Source organism: Mirounga leonina, unplaced genomic scaffold (genome assembly GCF_011800145.1).
Source record: "Mirounga leonina isolate KUSES-001 unplaced genomic scaffold, KU_Mleo_1.0 Mir_180, whole genome shotgun sequence".
Classification (NCBI taxonomy): Eukaryota; Metazoa; Chordata; class Mammalia; order Carnivora; family Phocidae; genus Mirounga; species Mirounga leonina.
Genome location: NW_023270469.1, coordinates 13,139,024 through 13,157,229, shown reverse-complemented (window position 1 = coordinate 13,157,229; position 18,206 = coordinate 13,139,024). Strand labels below are relative to the sequence as shown.

Below are 18,206 nucleotides of genomic sequence, written 5' to 3'. Positions count from 1 at the left end.
CATCACAGTCAGACTTCTAAACACTAAAGACAAAAAATCTTAAAACCAGTGAAAGAGGAAAGACACCCTACATATAGGAAGGAAACTATTTGAATGACAGCAGATTTCTTATCAAAAACCATAGGGCCAGAAGAAAGTGTCTCAACATTTTGCAAGTGCAGGAAGCAGATAACTGTGAATCCCAAATCTTACATACACCAAAAATATGCCTGAGAAATAAATGGACAAATAAAACATTCTCGAATGAAGGAAAAGTAATTTGTTACCAGCAGGTCTCTCCTAAAAGACTGACTAAAGGAAGTTTCTCTGAACAAAAAGTAAATAATAAAAGAAGGAATTATGGGGGCAGCTGGCTGGCTCAATCAGTAGAGCATGTGTGACTCTTGATCTCAGGGTCATGAGTTCAAGCCCCACGTTGGGGTTAGAGATTTCTTGAAAAAAAATCTTGGGTGGCTCAGTCATTTAAGCATCCAACTCTTGATTTTGTTTCAGGTCATGATCCCAGGGTTGTGAGATGGAGCCCCACTTTGAGCTCCACACTCAGCGGGAAGTCTGCTTGAGATTCTGTCTCTCCTCTTTCTGCCCTTCTCCCTCACCCCCTCAAATAAATAAATCTTTTTTTAAATCTTTAAAAAAAAAAAGAAGGAATTATGAAACATCAAGAAGGAAGTAAAAACATGGCAGGCAATTATGTGTGTAAATTCAATAGACTTCCCTTCTCTTCGAGTTTTCTAAATAAGGTTTATCAATTAAAGCAAACATTATAACACTAATATGATTCTAAATGGATGTAGAAGAAATATTTTCGGCAGAGGGTAAATAAGCAATTGATCAACAACATGGTAAATACTATAATTGAGGTGTGTGTGGATGGAGAAGCTCCAGAAAGGTGAAGGAATGAGGTCCTACTGTTCCTGGTAACTGTTAAAAGTCATTGAAGGCTTCATAGAGGAGGAAGACTTGCTTGTGTATTAGGATTGTGTTTAGCTACAAGTAACAGAAAATCCAATATTAGTGGTCTAAACAGATAGGATATGGGGTTTTTTACTTTCTTTTTTTATTAGTTTAAGGGTAGAATTTAGTAATTCATCAGTTGCATATAACACCCAGTGCTCATTACATCAAGTGCCCTCCTTAATGCCCATCACCCAGTTACCGCATCCCCCTACCCACCTCCCCTCCAGCAACCTTCAGTTTGTTTTCTAGAGTTAAGAGTCTCTTATAGTTCGCCTAAGATATAAGGTAGGCCGTTGCTTGTGTTGGCTTAGAGGCTTATTGAAGTCTGTGTGAGTCTCTTGACTTTTCCTCATGGTTCCAAGATGGCAGCTGCAGCTCCAGCTACCACATGAGCATTGAAGGCAAAAAGAAGAGAAAGTAGATACTCTGCACTCTCTGGACATCAATAATTATTGACTGCATTTGGACTGAATTTTCTACATGTTGGTTTTTATGTCTTCTCAAGTATTTTCTTCTTCAACAGAAGCCTTCTATTTAATTAACATACATCATTTTCTACATATGTTTCTATAACTCTCATCCCTTCTAATATATGTATGTTTGGGTTTGGGGGGGGTTTGTTCATTTTTGCTTGTTTTGCCTTCTTCAGTGAAGCAGCCTCTCTTTAACACCCTACCTTTCAGTTCCAATGACCTTGTCTGCTCTCCCACCTTGGCACTTCACTCTCAAGGTCACAACCTGGATCTTGCATCAAAGGGAACTGAGGTGTTTCTGAACTCTTGATTTCTAAGATTCCTTTCACTGACCACCATTCCTTTCTCCCTACTTGTTGTTTTGAGTCCACCCTTTCCAGCTGTTCTTTGACTTCAGTGTGACTTAGCTCCTTTAGACAACATTCAACCATATTCTTATTATCCAAACCTTCTCCTTGTCACCAATTTATATTCCCACCAGCAGTGCACAATAATAATTTTGACACCAGCCATTCAAATAGGTATGAGGTGGTATCTCGTTGTGATGTTGATTTGCACCTCCCTGATTGATTAAGGTGATCAACTTTGTTGATATGATTTTATTAAGAACCTTGAGATGGGGGGAGATTGTCCTGGATTATCCTCAGCCCAATGTGATCACAAGGATCTGGGAGTGGTTGGGGGAATGGGGAGATGTTGGTCAAAGGGTATAAACTTCCAGTTACAAGATGAGTAAGTTCTCGGGATCTAATATTTGCATGGTGACTCTAGTTAACAGTACTATATTATATCCTTGAAAGTTGCTGAGAGAGTAGATCATAAACATTCTCATCACCCAAAAAAACGGTAATTATGTGAGCTGATTGATAGATGTTAACTAACCTTATTGTGGTATATTCCAGTATCAAATCAGCATATTGTAGCCTTAAACTTATACAATGTCTTATGTCAATTACATGTCAATGAAGCTGGGTGTGGGGGGAAGAAGAGGAAGGAAGCTCCTAGGAACCAGAGGAGTGCATGATAATATCCCATTTTTTGAGCACTAATTCTGTGCCAGAGGCTATGTGAAGTGTCTCACACACATTTTTTCCTTTGAAGCCTCCAGTGATTCAAGGTAGGGGGTTTAGCCCCATTTCATGGATAAACTGAGACTCAGAGAAGTCACTTGTCCAAGGTCAAACAGTTAAAATATAGCAGGGGTGGGATTCAAACTCATGAGTATCTGACTCCGAAATCTACAACCTCTACCAGAGCTCTGTCTGCACCCCTCTGCCAGGAGATTCCCATCTGGGTAAGAGTTGTGTGATGTGGAATATGTCTGTTTCCTTCAGCTCCCATTCAGTCACAGTCGGTCAGAAGAAATGTGCAGAGAAGGAAGAACTGAGGGAGCCCATCCCTGAAGATTCCCCAGGCCCTCCCGGCCTCCAGGAGAAAGCTGGGGCTCAGAGAGCGCCTGTGGAGAGAGGCCCCACGGGCCCCTCTCAACTCCCATCTCACAACTCCAGTGGAAGGGCTCAGGCTCTGTCACTCACTCTGCCTCCTCCCCTTTCTGCAGGCGCGCTTCACCCACGGCATGTTCACCGTGTACCCTGGGTTTGGCTCCATCCCCTCCGGAGGAACGCAGGTCATCACTGTCGACTGCGTGGCTGACCCCGTGGGAAGGTGTGAGGAATTCATAGCGATCGATATATCTGACCGAGACCCAAGAGACCAGCCTGCGGGCATTCCTTACAGCTTGCTGGCCGAAGCCTGTCTACCAGGTACCGGGCACTCAGATTGGACAGCACCCTCCCCTTAAAAGACCCTCCCCCTCCCACCACGCACATGTTGAGCAGATATGGCCGCACTACTTCCTTTGGGTCCTTAGAACTTCCTCTAGCGTCTTCAGCCATATTTTTCCTTAAAGACTTACCAGGCATCTATACCTAAAAGATGTGCAGCTTTAAGCTCCTAGTCTTCCTGAGTTTGGTCCAGGATTCTCAGACAAATAGTATTATCTGGGAATCATGGTGTAATGGGATATGGCATAGGACCCAGGAACACTGAATCCGGCCATTCCCTGTGGGCAACATATGCACAGAGAACAATGGTCAGTGACTGTGCATACTCTAACTTTAATTAAGCAAGATTCAGGTAAAGCGCAGAGAGAACTCCTCTTGCTTTGACTATAGGCAGCACACAGCCTCGCACCAACATGGGCCAAATGCCCCCTTCCTTCCTAAGCCCACCCCAGATCCCGGATCTAACCTCTCCTTACTACTGGGAGGAACATATGGTTGGGGTCTGACAACCAACAAGAGCAGTACAGAAAAGGAAGAGAAGATAGAATTTGTACCATCACCCCCACCCGCTTGTGTGAATTCCCCTACACCTCCTCTACGACCATCCTCCGTCAGAATCCAATTCTTCACATTAGCAATTACAGAAAGCAGGAACTGGGCTATCAGGCCTCGTCTCTCATTCTCCCCAGCCTTTGTGACTGACAACAATGCCTTGATATTTGAAGAGCACCAGATTTGTAGCAGCACCACTCTGCTCAACATCCTACAGACCATAGAGAATGGGGGGCTCTTTGTGGAGGATGAGAACAAGTTCATCTTCTGCAACGTCCTGGTGGGTCATCAGGCCAAGGCTCGGTTCAAGATCAGCAACGTAGGAAAGATTGCCTGTGATGTGAACATCGTAGTTAAGCCCATCTCCAACAAGGTAAGCAGCCCCAAATGGCCCTAGCCCACTGTGGTTGGCATGAATCCTTGGAAAGAGCTCTTAGAAAACCTGCTCTAGCACTGCTAGACCTGAGTGGGGATTATCTGGCTCTCAGGCCCTGCTGGAAGTCACATGAGGTCACTGGGTGGTTTCCCCTAGGCCAAGAGCCAGACATTTGTCCCAGTGGGTGCCTCCTCTTGGTTTTAAAGTGATACACAGCAATGAGCAACTCGCTCATCCATCAAACACTCAGGTAGGCATGGAATAGATGAAGCATGGTGGGGTGAGCCAAAGGCAAGTGCCATCTCAGGCAGGCTCTCTCGTGTTGCCCATCTTTCTGGTAAGGAGGATTTGGGGGATGTCAGATTACAAGGGCAAGGAGAAACGATGAACATTTACTGACCCCGGCTGCCTGCTAGGCACTGTGTTAAATTATTTACATATATTACCTCAGTTCATCCTCACAGAAAGTTTGTATGATCAGACTTTGTAGTACTCTCCTCATCTTACAGTTAGGGAAATGAAGCCTAGGGATACAGGGCTACATTTAAAGCCAAGCTTCATCCACGTACAAGGTAAATAATAAGTGCCCATCTCAAGGCCTATAGGTTCAGAGCTCCCTTCCTCTCCAAGTCAGGCCACACTGAAATCCTTTTTCCTCACAATGGAACAGAAAACTCAGGCTACCGAGAGAGAGGGCTCAGTCAATAGCCTATCAGATGCGCTGCAAATACGGCCTAGTCTCACTGCGGCTGCTTTCGTCCTCTGCCCAAAGGGGGAATCTTAGCTCCCACTCCCACTTAGCTGACATTGTTCACGTGGCCGATGGTGGCAGGGAGACCACTGCAGGGGTGGCCTAGTCTAGAGCTTCGGGGCGGGGGGGGGGGAGAGAGAGAGAGAGAGAGAGAGAGAGAGTGTGTGTGTGTGTGTGTGTGTGTGTGTGTGTGTGTTCCCAGGGGACTGTCACCACAGAGGGGTAGGGTTGGAAGACTATCTCATCCCTTTTATGACTTCTCTCAGGCCCTGGTGACATCCAGGCATTACTCTCTGACCTTTTTCTGGACCTCACGGGGCAGCTTTCTTCCTGTTCTGCACTAAAAACATAAAAAGGGAGCAAGCCTGATTTCTCAAAGATAGGTTTTTACCAGGGGATTTGTAGATATATATTTTTTCTTCCTCCCTAATTTGCAGACTGTCCTTTGAAAAGAGCAAAGAAACCTTAGTGCCTTCTGCTTAAAAACAAGAGGGGATAGCCAGTCTTGAATCCCACTTGCCACCCTTAAGAATGAAAAAACCCTTTTGAGGCCTTGCTGGGGTCCCTACAGTCCCTACAGTCTTCCCAAAACACTGCCACAAAATGGGGACAGATAAAGTGCTAACACACCCTAATCCCTGCTCTCCCTCCCCAGCTTATTGCCCGAATCACTGATATTTTTGACGTGGAACCTAATAAGATGTGTGTTGCCAGCCGCTCACATGCCTTTGCCACGGTGACCTTCACCCCGCAGACCATGCAGACCTACCAGTGTATCTTCGAGGCTACGTTGGATGGCTTGCCTAGGTACCAGCCCCCTCTCCTGCAGGCTGAGGATGGAATGTCATTCCTGGCACACCAGGCTGACAGGCCTCCATCGTCCTGTTCCCTGCAGCAACCTAACCAGGAACCGAAGCCTTGTGTTTGATATCGTTGGGGAAGGGAACCTCCCTCGGGTGACCGTAGTGCGGCCAGTTCTCTGCAACCAATATGGAAACCCCTTGCTCCTCTTCAGGAGGCTTCTGCTTGGTCAGTCAGAGAAGCTGCCTCTCATCCTCAAGAACAATGGCACCATCCCCGCCCAGGTACTGCGAGAGGTGAAGTATGGGATGGAAAGGGAGAAGAATGACTCAGAAGTAAGACTTTTAACATTGAGGTCTCTGCCATCCCTGATCTACTAGGACTTCTCTGATGTTCCTCATACATTAACCTGTGTAAGATGTGGGACACGCAGAGCTGAGTCAGCCATAGTGTCTGCCCTTCAAGGAGTATAAGAAAGCAGATTACACAGCTCACTGATAGTTACTATGTGAAGCAGTGTGCAGGGATGTACCCTGAGCTGAGTGGGGAGGACTATGGGTATTCTTGGTGTCTTCTTTATCCTTCCCTTTTTTCTGTAATGAACACTGCATTTTTAATAAGGAAGAAACCAAAGAAACCTCAGTAGGAGTGAGAGATGCCACATCTCAAGGGACTCTTGGTTCAGCAATTAAATAGTGTTTTTATTTTTTTTTTTCTGTTAACATCCTTATTTTACCAAAAAAAAAAAAAAAGAAAGTAATAAATTGTGTAAGGGTTCTACAAAGAACTGTAGGACTTTTGAAAATGATCTACTCCCATCTAGGGGAATCAAGGAAAATTTCACTATAAAAAGACATGGAAGCTGGGCATTGCAGGACAATTGGGTTTCAGGAAGGGGGCATGGCACTGAGTGCATCCCAGCTGGAGAAAGAAAACTATTCAGACAAAGGCACAGAAGCAAAAAATGTGTCCAGTACAAAACAGGAACTAGTAAGCACCCAGCTCCGTGAGAGCACAGGGGATAGAAGAGCAGCGGGAGATAAAAATAGAAGGGTAGGGTAAGGACAACTCGCGGGAGGCTTTGGATTCTCTCTACATTTTAAACCCTACAACATGTTCTTACTGTCTTGTTGGGTTTTTTTTTTTAAAGATTATTTATTTATTTGAGAGAGAGAGAGAGAAAGCGAGAGAGCCCGAGCAGGGACAGAGGGGCAGAGGCAGAGGGAGAAGGAGACTCCCTGCTGACCAGGGAGCCCGATTTGGGGCTCGAACCTAAGACCCCGGGATCATGACCTGAACCGAGAGGAGACGCTCAACCGACTGAGCCACCCAGGCGCCCCTCACTGTTGGGTTTTGTTGTTCATAGTTAAGGCTCATTTAGATTGACCCACAGACTTATCATTTTTATTGCACTTCACTCCTCCATATCCATCTGTCCATCTGAGATCCTTTGCCTACCCCCTGAAGAATAGCGTGTACTGTTTCCTCAGTGCAGGTCTGCTGGTGGCGAATTCTCTCAGCTTGTATTTGAAAAATCTCCATTTCGGGCGCCTGGGTGGCTCAGTCGTTAAGCGTTTGCCTTTGGCTCAGGTCATGATTCCAGCGTCCTAGGATCGAGTCTGCGATTTCAATGTCATTTTTATTGGCTATAGACCTCTCAGCTGGCAGTTGTTCTCTCTCGGTGAATGAGAGCTTTCATCCCAGTGTGTTCTGGTGTCCGCTGTCGCTGCTGAGACGTCAGCTATGTCTACCATGTTCTCTTAAGGTGATCTTTGTCCTCTGACTTTCTTTGTTTAACACTTTCACTTTGTGTTCGTCTTCTGTGGTTTCGTTATGATGTGCCTAGGTATGGATTTCTTTGCATTTATCCCTCTTGGAATTCACCAGGCTTCTTGATTCTGCAATTGATGTCTTCAGTCACTTTTGGAAAATTCCAAACACGTCTTGAAATAGTGCTCCTATTCCATTCTGTCTCATCTCTCCTTCTGGGAGGCCAATTCAGTGTGTGGAAGACCTTCCCCCGTTCCCTCTCTGTTCTCACCACTCACTGCATTTTCCATCCATTTTTCTCTGGGCTCCATTCTGCATAATTTCTTGGGACCTATCTTCAGCTCATTAACTTTCCCTTTAGCTGTATCTAATCTGTTATTAAACCTTCCATTGAGTTAAGTTATTACATTTTTCAGTTCTAGAAGTTCTATTAGGCACCTTTTCAAATACACATCATCAGTTTTTAAGATTTCTGGTTTTGTGATAAAATTGTCAGACTTGGCTTTATTTCTTGAACATAGTAATCACAACCATTTTGACATCTATACCTGGTCATTCCAAAATCTGGATTTCCTGTGGGTCTTTTTCTGATATCTGCTATTTCTGCTCATTTTTGCCATGTTGTCCTTTCTCCTCGTGTGCCTGGTTATCTTCAATCCTGTGTTGAGTATTATACTTGAAGAATTATTTAGAAATAACACTAAGGATGATGTTCTTTTTCTTTAGAGACAGTTTTCATTTGTTTCTGCCAAGTACTTTGGAACATTTAGAAACTAAGGATCATCTAAAATTAGTTTTAGGGCTTGATATTTCCTGGATATGACTCGGAGCAGGATTTCTACCCTTGGGGGAGCTGGGTTTGGTCCTCTCAGCAGGTCTTTTGGGGTCCCAATCTACAGGAAAGAAAACACCCACCTTTCACAAGACTTTTGCCCTCTTAACACCAAGAGGCCCTCAAAAACACAACACAAAGTGAAAGTGTTAAACAAAGAAAGTCAGAGGACAAAGAGCCTCCCACATACCTCTTCTAGACTAGCAAACACTCGAAGTCAAAAACAGCCCAGAAATGTAGGCTAGACTCTCTGGTTTCCCATGCTCTCCCAGATCTTGGTCTGGCTACTCTTCATTATCTTCTTAGCTCTGTGATGCTTTAAAAAGTCTGTTGGTCTTGTTGTTGTTGTCCTATTTTTTTGTTTGTTTTGAGTCCCTATTACCTACTTTGTTTTCATTGTTACCTGCATTTTTTCCATTACTGTAGCTTTATAAAATGTTCTAGCATCTAGTTTAATAAATTCCTGCTTACCCATTCCCCATTTTTCTAATTTTTCTTAACAATTTTTACATATCTATTCTCTCAGATGAATTTCAGACGTCATTTTATAATGTTCCTCAAAAAATCCAATTGGGAATCCTGTGAATTATTTGGGAAGAATTTCTTTTTCTTTTTTTTTTTAGATTTTATTTATTTGACAGAGAGAGACAGCGAGAGCAGGAAGACAAGCAGGGGGAGTGGGAGAGGGAGAAGTAGGCTTCCCGCCGAGCAGGGAGCCCGATGCGGGGCTCGATCCCAGGATCCTGGGACCATGACCTGAGCCAAAGGCAGACGCTGAACGACTGAGCCACCTAGGCGCCCCAAGAATTTCTACTTTTAGAGTATGTAGGCTCTCAGGAGCAACATTTAGAATTCCCATCCATTTACCTAGATTTTTTTATTATGTCAATTTTTTTCATATGACTCTTCCGTATAGTTTCTTACTAAGATTGTTTCTAAACATATAATTATTTTTTATGTCAGAAGCTTCCTATGTAGTATCACTATTTCTTTCTTCTTTTGGCCTCATTTCTTATATTGTTCAATTGTATTTATGATGGTACTAGCATGACTATCTTCTAAAACTGTCTGCTGATTTCTCATACCTAAAATCAGATATATGGCTTTAGTTTTTGCATCAGCTATGGTGGTCCAGAAAACATCCCTTTTCTCCACCCAAGCCAGAATCCCACTTTGGTTTTCTTTTTAACTCAGCAAGCTGCTCAATATGACGTTATCAGGCAACTGATGCATTACCACCTAGGAGATACTGGTTTTTAGGAACTCATATTTATGTAAGCCTTTATAGCATGATGAGTATTCATTCCCATTTTATTAGTCTAGAGTATATTTTACAGCTGCCTCTGTCAATAGCAGAGGCCTTGGCAAGCCCATTTTGACACTATGTTGCTAGGTGATCTGGAAAGTCACCTCTACTCTCTGGACCTCCAGTTCCTTACTTGGATAATAAGGGCTGAACTAAACCTTCACTTTCCTCCCCAGGTCTAATGTTTATTTTATTCAATTCAAAAAAGTGAGCGCTGGGCACAATGACTTTTTGGGTACTTCCCAAACAGCACCGTATCTCAATCTTGACTCAATCTAGACTCAAAACCCATGAGCAGCCTGTAAGCTTAACACTTGATCTTGCTTTCCTTCTGCCAGCTGCATGTTGATCTGAGGGACCAACTAGGCGTCTTCTCCCTGAAAGGGACCCTCACCACATCCTACATCTATATCACAGAGGAGAACAAACCACATGCAAAAGGTAGGTAGGGAGAGTATAGCTTCTAGAGGGTGATGGGTCCCAGGAGCTGTTGTATTAGGGAACTAATAAGGACCCAGCCAGATTAGGATGTCCGATCTCATCACCAATGGCCTCTCTAGGTAAGGCTCATTCCCACACTAAGGCTGCCCTCCCTTCAGTCAGGATCTTTTTGGTTACATCTTCCTGGTTCTAAATCTCATGTCTCTCTCTTCTCTTTGCAGCAAAGAAAGCTCACACGGCCTCCCTGGTTGTTCCTCCTGGAAACACAGCTGGATTCGATGTCGTCTTCCAATCCCAGAAGGTTGGGAGAATGGCAGGCACCATCCACTTGTCAGTGATCAACAACCAGTATGAGGAGACAATCATCCACATGGTGGGAGAGGGTTACGAGGATGACATCACCTTGGGCAACATCCATGGGCTGGTGGTTTCCAGCAGCCCTGAGGCCCCAGAGATCTCTGAGATAATTGAGGAAAATACTATGGAAGACTTGGTAGCAGGTGAGAGAAACATGAGTGAGGTATTGACAACTATTGGCTCAGGTCGTTTTAAATAAGAGTGAAATTTAAATAACAGCTCAGCCAGCTTCCTAGGAATTTAGGAAAGCATCTCCTCTTCCAAACTGTATGCCCTGTCATTCATGGCTCAGACAATGCCTTCAATCATGTGTTCCCTCAAGGAACATTTATTGAGCATCAGTATGCATGTACCAAGCACTATGCTGAACCCTGGAGTTGCAAAGAGTAAGAAGAGAGTCTCTGCCTTGGGGAGCTTATAGTTTTAGCTAATTCCAGTTTAGCTAACAAGTGAAATTCAAAATTTAAATTCCAGATTAGCTAAGTGAGCATGTATCTCTCTAGTTTTCCCCATGTCTTTCAGCTGGCTTGTATTGGCATTGTCTCTTTCATGGGAACCATGTATCCTAGACATTCCAAGAGAAACCGTGGGCTTCTTTAATTAAAGAAGGCATAGGTTTGTGCCACCTCTAGAACCTCATCCTCTATAGCCTCCCTACTCAGTGCAGTGTCTGAGGACCCACAGCCTTAGCAGCACCCGGGAGCTTGTTAGAAATGGGAATGGCAAAGCCCACCCCAGCACCTCAGGCCTACTGAACCCGAGTCTGAATTTTAGCAAGATCCCTCGGTGACTTGTATGTATATTAAAGCTTAAGATGTGCTCCTCTGCGGTCCCCCAAGCATGCAGCTTCATTTGGTTGAATATATTCTTCAGGGTAGGAGAAAATTTATTTTATCATTATTATCAAAAAGCACTTGTTGGGCGCCTGGGTGGTCAGTCATTAAGCGTCTGCCTTCGGCTCAGGTCATGATCCAAGGGTCCTGGGATCGAGTCCCGCATCGGGCTCCCTGCTCCGTGGGAAGCCTGCTTCTCCCTCTCCCACTCCCCCTGCTTGTGTTCCCTCTCTCGCTGTGTCTCTCTCTGTCAAATAAATAAATAAATCTTTAAAAAAAAAAAAGCACTTGTTAAGCACCCTAATATGTAGCTAATTGGTATGAAGTGAGTTATAAACACATTATCATTTTTCTAGGAGCCTTATTATAATGCTAGAATGTAGCATTGGACAGTCTATGTGACATGGCTTAAAATCAACACTCCTCGTATATATAGTGTTTCATCCCTGTTTGTGGCTACCAGGTGACATCTCTCTTGTCAGGGGTAAAGCAGAAGCCAGCATTGAATCCTAGTTTAGAAATCAGATTCCAGGGGCACCTGGGTGGCTCAGTCATTAACCGTCTGCCTTCGACTCAGGTCATGGTCCCAGGGTCCTGGGATCGAGCCCCACATCAGCCTCCCTGCTCCTCAGGAAGCCTGCTTCTCCCTCTCCCACTCCCCCTGCTTGTGTTCCCTCTCTCACTGTGTCTTTCTCTGTCAAATAAATAAATAAAATCGTAAAAAAAAAAAAAAAAGAAAGAAATCAGATTTCATACTTATAATAGAGTTACCAGGTTTAGAAAATCAGGTTGCAGGAGTCCCTGTTAAATTTGAATTTCAGATTTAAAAAAAAAAAGAGTCTTTTTATTATTTGTGTGTCCCAAAATATTGTATGGGACATACTGATACTAAAAATTACTCATCAATTATCTATGATTCGAGTTTAACAAGGACTTTTGTATTTCATCTTATTTTAATACTTAATAGTATTTTTTCAGCAAACAAATGGAGTTGGAGACCTATATTTTCTCTTGGACATGAGGGCCAAGGTGGATGGATAGATGGTTGGACGGATGAACAGGTAGACAAATAGATTTCCTAAGGAGGGAAAGCTTAAGCTAAGGACTCCAAATTTTTCCAAAATAATCATCAAAGGAGGGAGGGATGCATGAGGGTGAGGCCCCATGTCTTTCAGGTGCTGCCTCCTCAGGGAAGTGAGCCTTAGGAGGGGGCCAGGGAGGACTCATGGATCTTCTGCTTCTGTCCACAGCTGCACTGGTGGACCACATCCAGTTTGGGGACTGCCACATTGGAAACAGCTATAACGTGAGCTTCACAATCACAAACCACAGCCAAGTGAACGTGATACGGTTTGAATGGCCCCCTGTAGCTACAGTTTCCTTTTCCCCACAGGTAAGTGAAAGCCATTCACCCTTTTCAGGACTTCCTTAGGCATAAGCCAACCCTAATTTGATTGTCTGTCTGTTCCCATGAATACATGGAATGGGATGGATGGCTCTCAAGCTGAGACAGCCCAAGAACCATCCCTTACTCAGACCAGGTGCCAGAGGATACTGTTCATATCTCCTCTGGTCTAAGAACAGAGAATAAGTTCTGCCGAGATGGTTGCTAGGCTGATGTTGAGGAATTCCATGGAAGCCTGCATGGATGAAGACAGGTCGCAGTCTTCCCATCCCAGAGTGCAGACCTGTGTCCCCCAAGGTGTGTGTTCGTTAGAGCATTAGTCCTGCAAATGTGGTTCACTAAAAGCTAAAATGGGTGTAGTGGGTTCTGTGGACAACTGAGGTTTAGCAAATTTGCATATTACATCTTTCTCTTAGAGGTGCCCAGTGCCATGCAACATACTAAAACCTAGTTACCTTTGTTTTACCTGGAATTTTCTGACCCCTTCTTTTAGCATCTCACAGCACACGTTTTATGAATTGCTGACCAAAGCTCAATGTCACACAAGGCCTAAAACAATGTGGTAGCAGATCTAGTCTCTGGCTAGTTGTTGTTTTTCATAGTTCACTTTTGAGTTCCCAGGACAATGGATATACCCAGATGTATCCACTGTCTCCTGCACTGTTTTGGTCACCAAGTCTGTCAAGCATAGTTAGGGGAAGAGAGCAAGGAGAGTAGGGGACCCCACTTTGTCACCCTTTTTTTTTTTTTTTAAGTAGACTCCATGCCCAGTGTGGAGCCCAACACAGGGCTTGAACTCACAACCCTGAGATCAAGACTTGAGCTGAGCTAAGAGTTGGACACTCAACTGACTGAGCCACCCAGGCACTCCCTTTGTCACTTTTGAATATTTGAGTGCTCTCAGGAAGTTTTGCTTCCTGGAGGGATGTAAAGTGTCAGTCAAATCAGGCAGATAAGCTTCAGATAGTCCATTTAGTGCACCCACGTGCACACACACTAGTGCATATTACCCCCCACCCCGCCACACACAAACATTTGTGGCCTTGGGAAATACTAAGCTTTCTTCTCCCTTCACTTTCCAGTGGATGGAGAGTTTTTAGATCTGTCAGAAACATGACAGGACTACTATATATATATATATGTATGTGTTTATATATGCTAAACCATCAATGATTTTATGCTATAGACCAAATTAGATTTCCCATTTATCTGGTATACTTCAGTGAATCTCAGCCTTTCTGGACTCAGGACTCCTTTACCCAATTAAACATTATTGAGGAACCCAAAAAAGCTTTTGCTTATGTGGGTTATGTCTATTGATATTTACCATATTAGCAATTAAAACTGAGAATATCTGAAAACATGTATTTATCCATTTATTTTATTTTTTTATTAGTTAATCACCATACATCACATCATTAGTTTTTGAGGTAGTGTTCCATGATTCGTTATTTGCATATAACACCAAGTGCTCCATTCAATATGTGCCCTCTTTAATACCCATCACCAGGCTAACCCATCCCCCACCCCCCTCCCCTCTAGAACTCTCAGTTTGTTTCTCAGAGTCCATAGTTATCCATTTTTAAATAATAAATTCATTAATGTTAATATAAATACCATATTTTTATGAAAATGGCTGTTTTCCAAAATAAAAAAATTAGTGAGAGAAGAGTGGCATTATTTCAGTTTTACAAATCTCTTTAATATCTGGCTTAATAGAAGTAGCTAGATTCTCCTATTTGCTTTTCCATTTGATCTGCTACAATATTGTATGTCATGTAACCTCTAGAAAGTTCCATTGTATACTCATGAGAAAATGAGAGTGAAAAAGTCAACTAACATCTTAATATTATGATGAAAGTAGTTTTGACCTTGTGAACTCCTGAAAAGGTCTTAGGGGTCCCAAGGGTCATCTGATCACACTCTGAGAACTGCTAATGTACTGTGTGCATCTGTCCCTGATTCATAAAGGTCATATTGATGAAGAAGCACAGGTAGTTAAGAGCATGGTACCTGGCTCCATACTGTCGGGGGCTCAATCCAGCTCTTCCAATATTCATGGGAGGACCATGAAAAAGTTTTAAGTTTCCTTGCCTATAAAATAGGGGAAATGGCTGTATATCTCATAGGGTTGTTGTGGGGATTAGCAGAATTGTGTAAAGGTTTAGAATAGTGCCTGAGGCAAGTAACAGTTTGATGAATATTAGCTGCTTTTGTTTTTAGGCTTGTATTTCTATCTAAGAACCTCTTGTGTGTATTTAAGACCATCTACATAGGCAGGTTTAAATGTTGTATTTTTTGCCAAGACTTTTGGCTCTACCCCTTCTCTAGAATATCACCATCAGGTAGCAAAAGTCCTCAAGCTTGGATTCCCAAAAATACTAATACCAGGCTCTTTTCCAGATTGGCCACCTCCACCCTGGGTGTGCCAAGGACATAGTGGTGACCATGAAGTCAGATGTGCCCATCAATCTGAAGAAGATGGGGGCCAAGTGCAAGCTGTCCAGGATCACGTTTCAGCTCCCTGCAGACCAGATCCCTGACTGGGATGACCGCATGCGCACGGTCAAGTGGGTGGATGTGCTCAGAAACCCACCCGGGACTTTGACTACAAAACGAAAGGTGAGTGAGGACATCAGGCACAGATTTGCCATGGCTGGGGGCCTGCTGCTTTCCACTTCAATGTCTCATCATTGCCTTCCTTCACAAAAAAAAAGTTTCCCATTCTACTTGACCTTGATTTTAGAAGTGACAAACTGAACTTACAAGCATGCCGCCTGCCAGCCCCACGACCCACACGTCCAGCTTTAGTTTCAGTCTGGATGCCTCATGCAGCAAGTCCTCCCACCTTTTTCAACAGCACCGTGCCTAGCCTTTCGGTCAGTTCCTCTTTCCCTCGGGTGTCCAGAATTAGATTAGTTAGAATCTCTGGTTCATGACAGAATCTCATCTGTGATCCAAGCCTGCCCTTCTTTTAATTAGTCCTTGACTGGTTTCTTTTGAATGGTAGAATAAACAGAGATGAACTCACACCCAACATAGGAAGTAGAACATGGATTACCTGTATGCTTCTCAGCCATTCCATCCCCCTGCCTCCTATCTTAAACACAATCACCATCCTGAATCTCATTTACTTATTCCCTTGGTTTTTGGTTTTTTCTTTTTTTTTTAACCTATGCATTCAAAAGCATACTGTTTAGTTGTAGTTTTTAACTTTAGTTTTTGAAAAGGTTAGATTGCTTGTGATCCATATTGTTGCATGTGGCTATAGTATACCCACTTTCACTGCTATATAAAATTCCATTATTATTATTTATCATTCATTCTTCTTTTGAAAATTATTTGCAATTTTGCTATCATGCACGGTGTTTCTGTGAACATTATTGTTCATGTCAAGTGGTGTTCATTTGCAAAAGTTTATATTCTTAGAAGTGAAATTGCCAAGTCATAGGATATGTGAATTTCAGCTTTCCAAGGTAATGCCCAAATGTTTTCCAAATGGCTGTACCAATGTACGCTCCTGGCAAAGGCATCTTACTGATCCACACTCTCTCCACAACTTGGCATTGCCAGACCCCTTGATTTTTATCATTTAAGTGAATGGGAAATGGTCTCATTTGGGGGCTACTTTGCATTTCCCTAACCACTGATAAAGTTGAATATGTCTTCGTATGATTATTGGCCATGCTAGTTATCTCTTATATAAATGCCTTTTGCCTATTTTTCAGTTCTGATGCTTGTCCTTTGTATGAGTTATTTTATTTTTGATAAACTCTGCTATTCCTTCCTATTATTTGTCTGCAAACATCTTCACCAAATTTAAAGCTTATCTTTTCACTTTCTTTGATGTATCTTTTGATGAACAAAAAAATTCTTAATTTTGATATAGTCACATTTATTAATCTCATCTTCTATATTTATTATTTTTTGTGTCTTATTTTTAAACCCTTCCCTACCAGGGAAGAGAAAATGTGTATTTTTTTTTTAGGTTTAAGAACTTTGCTGTTTATATTTAAGCCCTTGGCCCACTTGGATTTTATGTATGGTGTGAGGCAAGGATCCAATTTCATAGTTTTCCATCTAGATAACTAACCTGGCCAAATCCCTTTTTTTGTTTAGCCCTTATGTTTCCTAATGATCTGCCATGGCTCCCTTGTCATCTAAACTTCATACATACCTAGGATGTTTCTTGTCTCAGCATTCTACTTCATTGTCAATTTGTCTACCTCTGTGCCAGTTTTACCCTGCCTCAGTTTCTGTAGCTTCGCAATCAGCCTTGCTATCTGGAAGGGAAGTCCCTTTTCCATACTGTTTTGTTCTGAAGTGTTTTAGTTATTCTTGGTCCTTTATTTTTCTATCTAATTTTGGAATCCACAAACCAAGTACTGTGGAAACCCTAATGGAAACTTGATTGGAATTGGATTGCATCTGTAAGTCAGTTTAGGAAAAATTAACAATTTTATAATATTAGTTTGTCCTTTCTATTAACAAATTTTATCTCTTTATTTAGGTCTTCTTTAAGATTTTTTTCCTAGTATTCAGATTCTTTAATAGTATTAGGACTCTTCGGGCTTTTGATTTGTTCTTGAGTCAATTTTATTAAATTATTTTTCTAGGAATTTGCCCTTCCACTAGGTTTTCATATGTATTTTCATAAAATTATTTATAATATTTTCTTATCATCTGTTTAAATTTGTAGGGTTGGTGGTGATGTCCTTCTTTTCATTTTTGATATTGGTTATTTGTTTTCAATTAGCAATAATTGTGCCTCGGATAAACCTCATTGGCTATGATACTGCCACTGTGCAAAGCTTGATATTGGTTATTTGTATTTATTCATTTTTTTCTTGATCAATCTTACCAAAGACTTTTTAAGTCATTCCAAATAAGCAATTTTTGGCTTCATTGGTCCTCTCTGTTTCTGATTTATTTTCGATTTCATTAATATCTGTCCCTATCTTTATGATTTCCTTTCTTCTGCCTTCTTCTGAGTCCATCTAACCAAAAAACTCATGTCTCTGCAATCCTACTACTCTCAGTAATTTGTTTCCTTCCCCATTTAAGGGTCATTTAGGTTTGCTTGAATCATTTATTCTGGAACTTGAGTTAATTTGCATGGGTAAAATATAGTACTGTGCTCCCCCACAGCCCTTTATTCCTGTGAGTCAACTGGCTCCACCTTTGTTACAGGTGATAGAGACAGACCCTGAGCCCACCCATTCTGTAGTAGAAGAGAACTATCGAGAACTGCATCTTCAGATCAGTGCCAATGTGAATTACGCTTCGTATGGATGCCAAACAAGCAACGTGCACTTTAAAGAAACGCTGGTTTACCAGACCCGAGTGTTTGAGTGAGTCCTCGAGAGCCCCCCACCCTCACGGAGAAGCTCTTTGATTTTATCATTTGCCCCCACTCCACCACACATTTATTCAGTGTCTACAACAGCACATACCAGGCATCAGAGCCGCGTGGCACACATCAGAGTAACTCTGCGGCTGCAGTGAATCCTTCAGGCCCACAAAGCTGTGGAAGTTCACACTTGAAATCAAGATACAGGCCAGGAAAAA

The 18,206-nt window shown here is 42.6% G+C and overlaps 1 protein-coding gene and 1 pseudogene across 1 annotated transcript in view; one reads left to right on the top strand and one right to left on the bottom strand.

Moving 5' to 3' along the window:
- The window catches only part of HYDIN (HYDIN axonemal central pair apparatus protein), a 308,320-nt gene that overhangs the window by 248,464 nt on the left and 41,650 nt on the right, over positions 1–18,206 (top strand). The window contains exons 58-66 of the mRNA XM_035024816.1: positions 2,989–3,193; positions 3,904–4,139; positions 5,549–5,700; positions 5,789–5,978; positions 9,941–10,043; positions 10,265–10,543; positions 12,484–12,626; positions 15,042–15,260; positions 17,829–17,989. Of these exons, the coding sequence (XP_034880707.1) occupies positions 2,989–3,193; positions 3,904–4,139; positions 5,549–5,700; positions 5,789–5,978; positions 9,941–10,043; positions 10,265–10,543; positions 12,484–12,626; positions 15,042–15,260; positions 17,829–17,989 (1,688 nt within the window). The remainder of the gene's footprint in view (positions 1–2,988; positions 3,194–3,903; positions 4,140–5,548; positions 5,701–5,788; positions 5,979–9,940; positions 10,044–10,264; positions 10,544–12,483; positions 12,627–15,041; positions 15,261–17,828; positions 17,990–18,206) is intronic.
- LOC118023897 lies at positions 17,368–17,451 on the bottom strand (annotated as a pseudogene).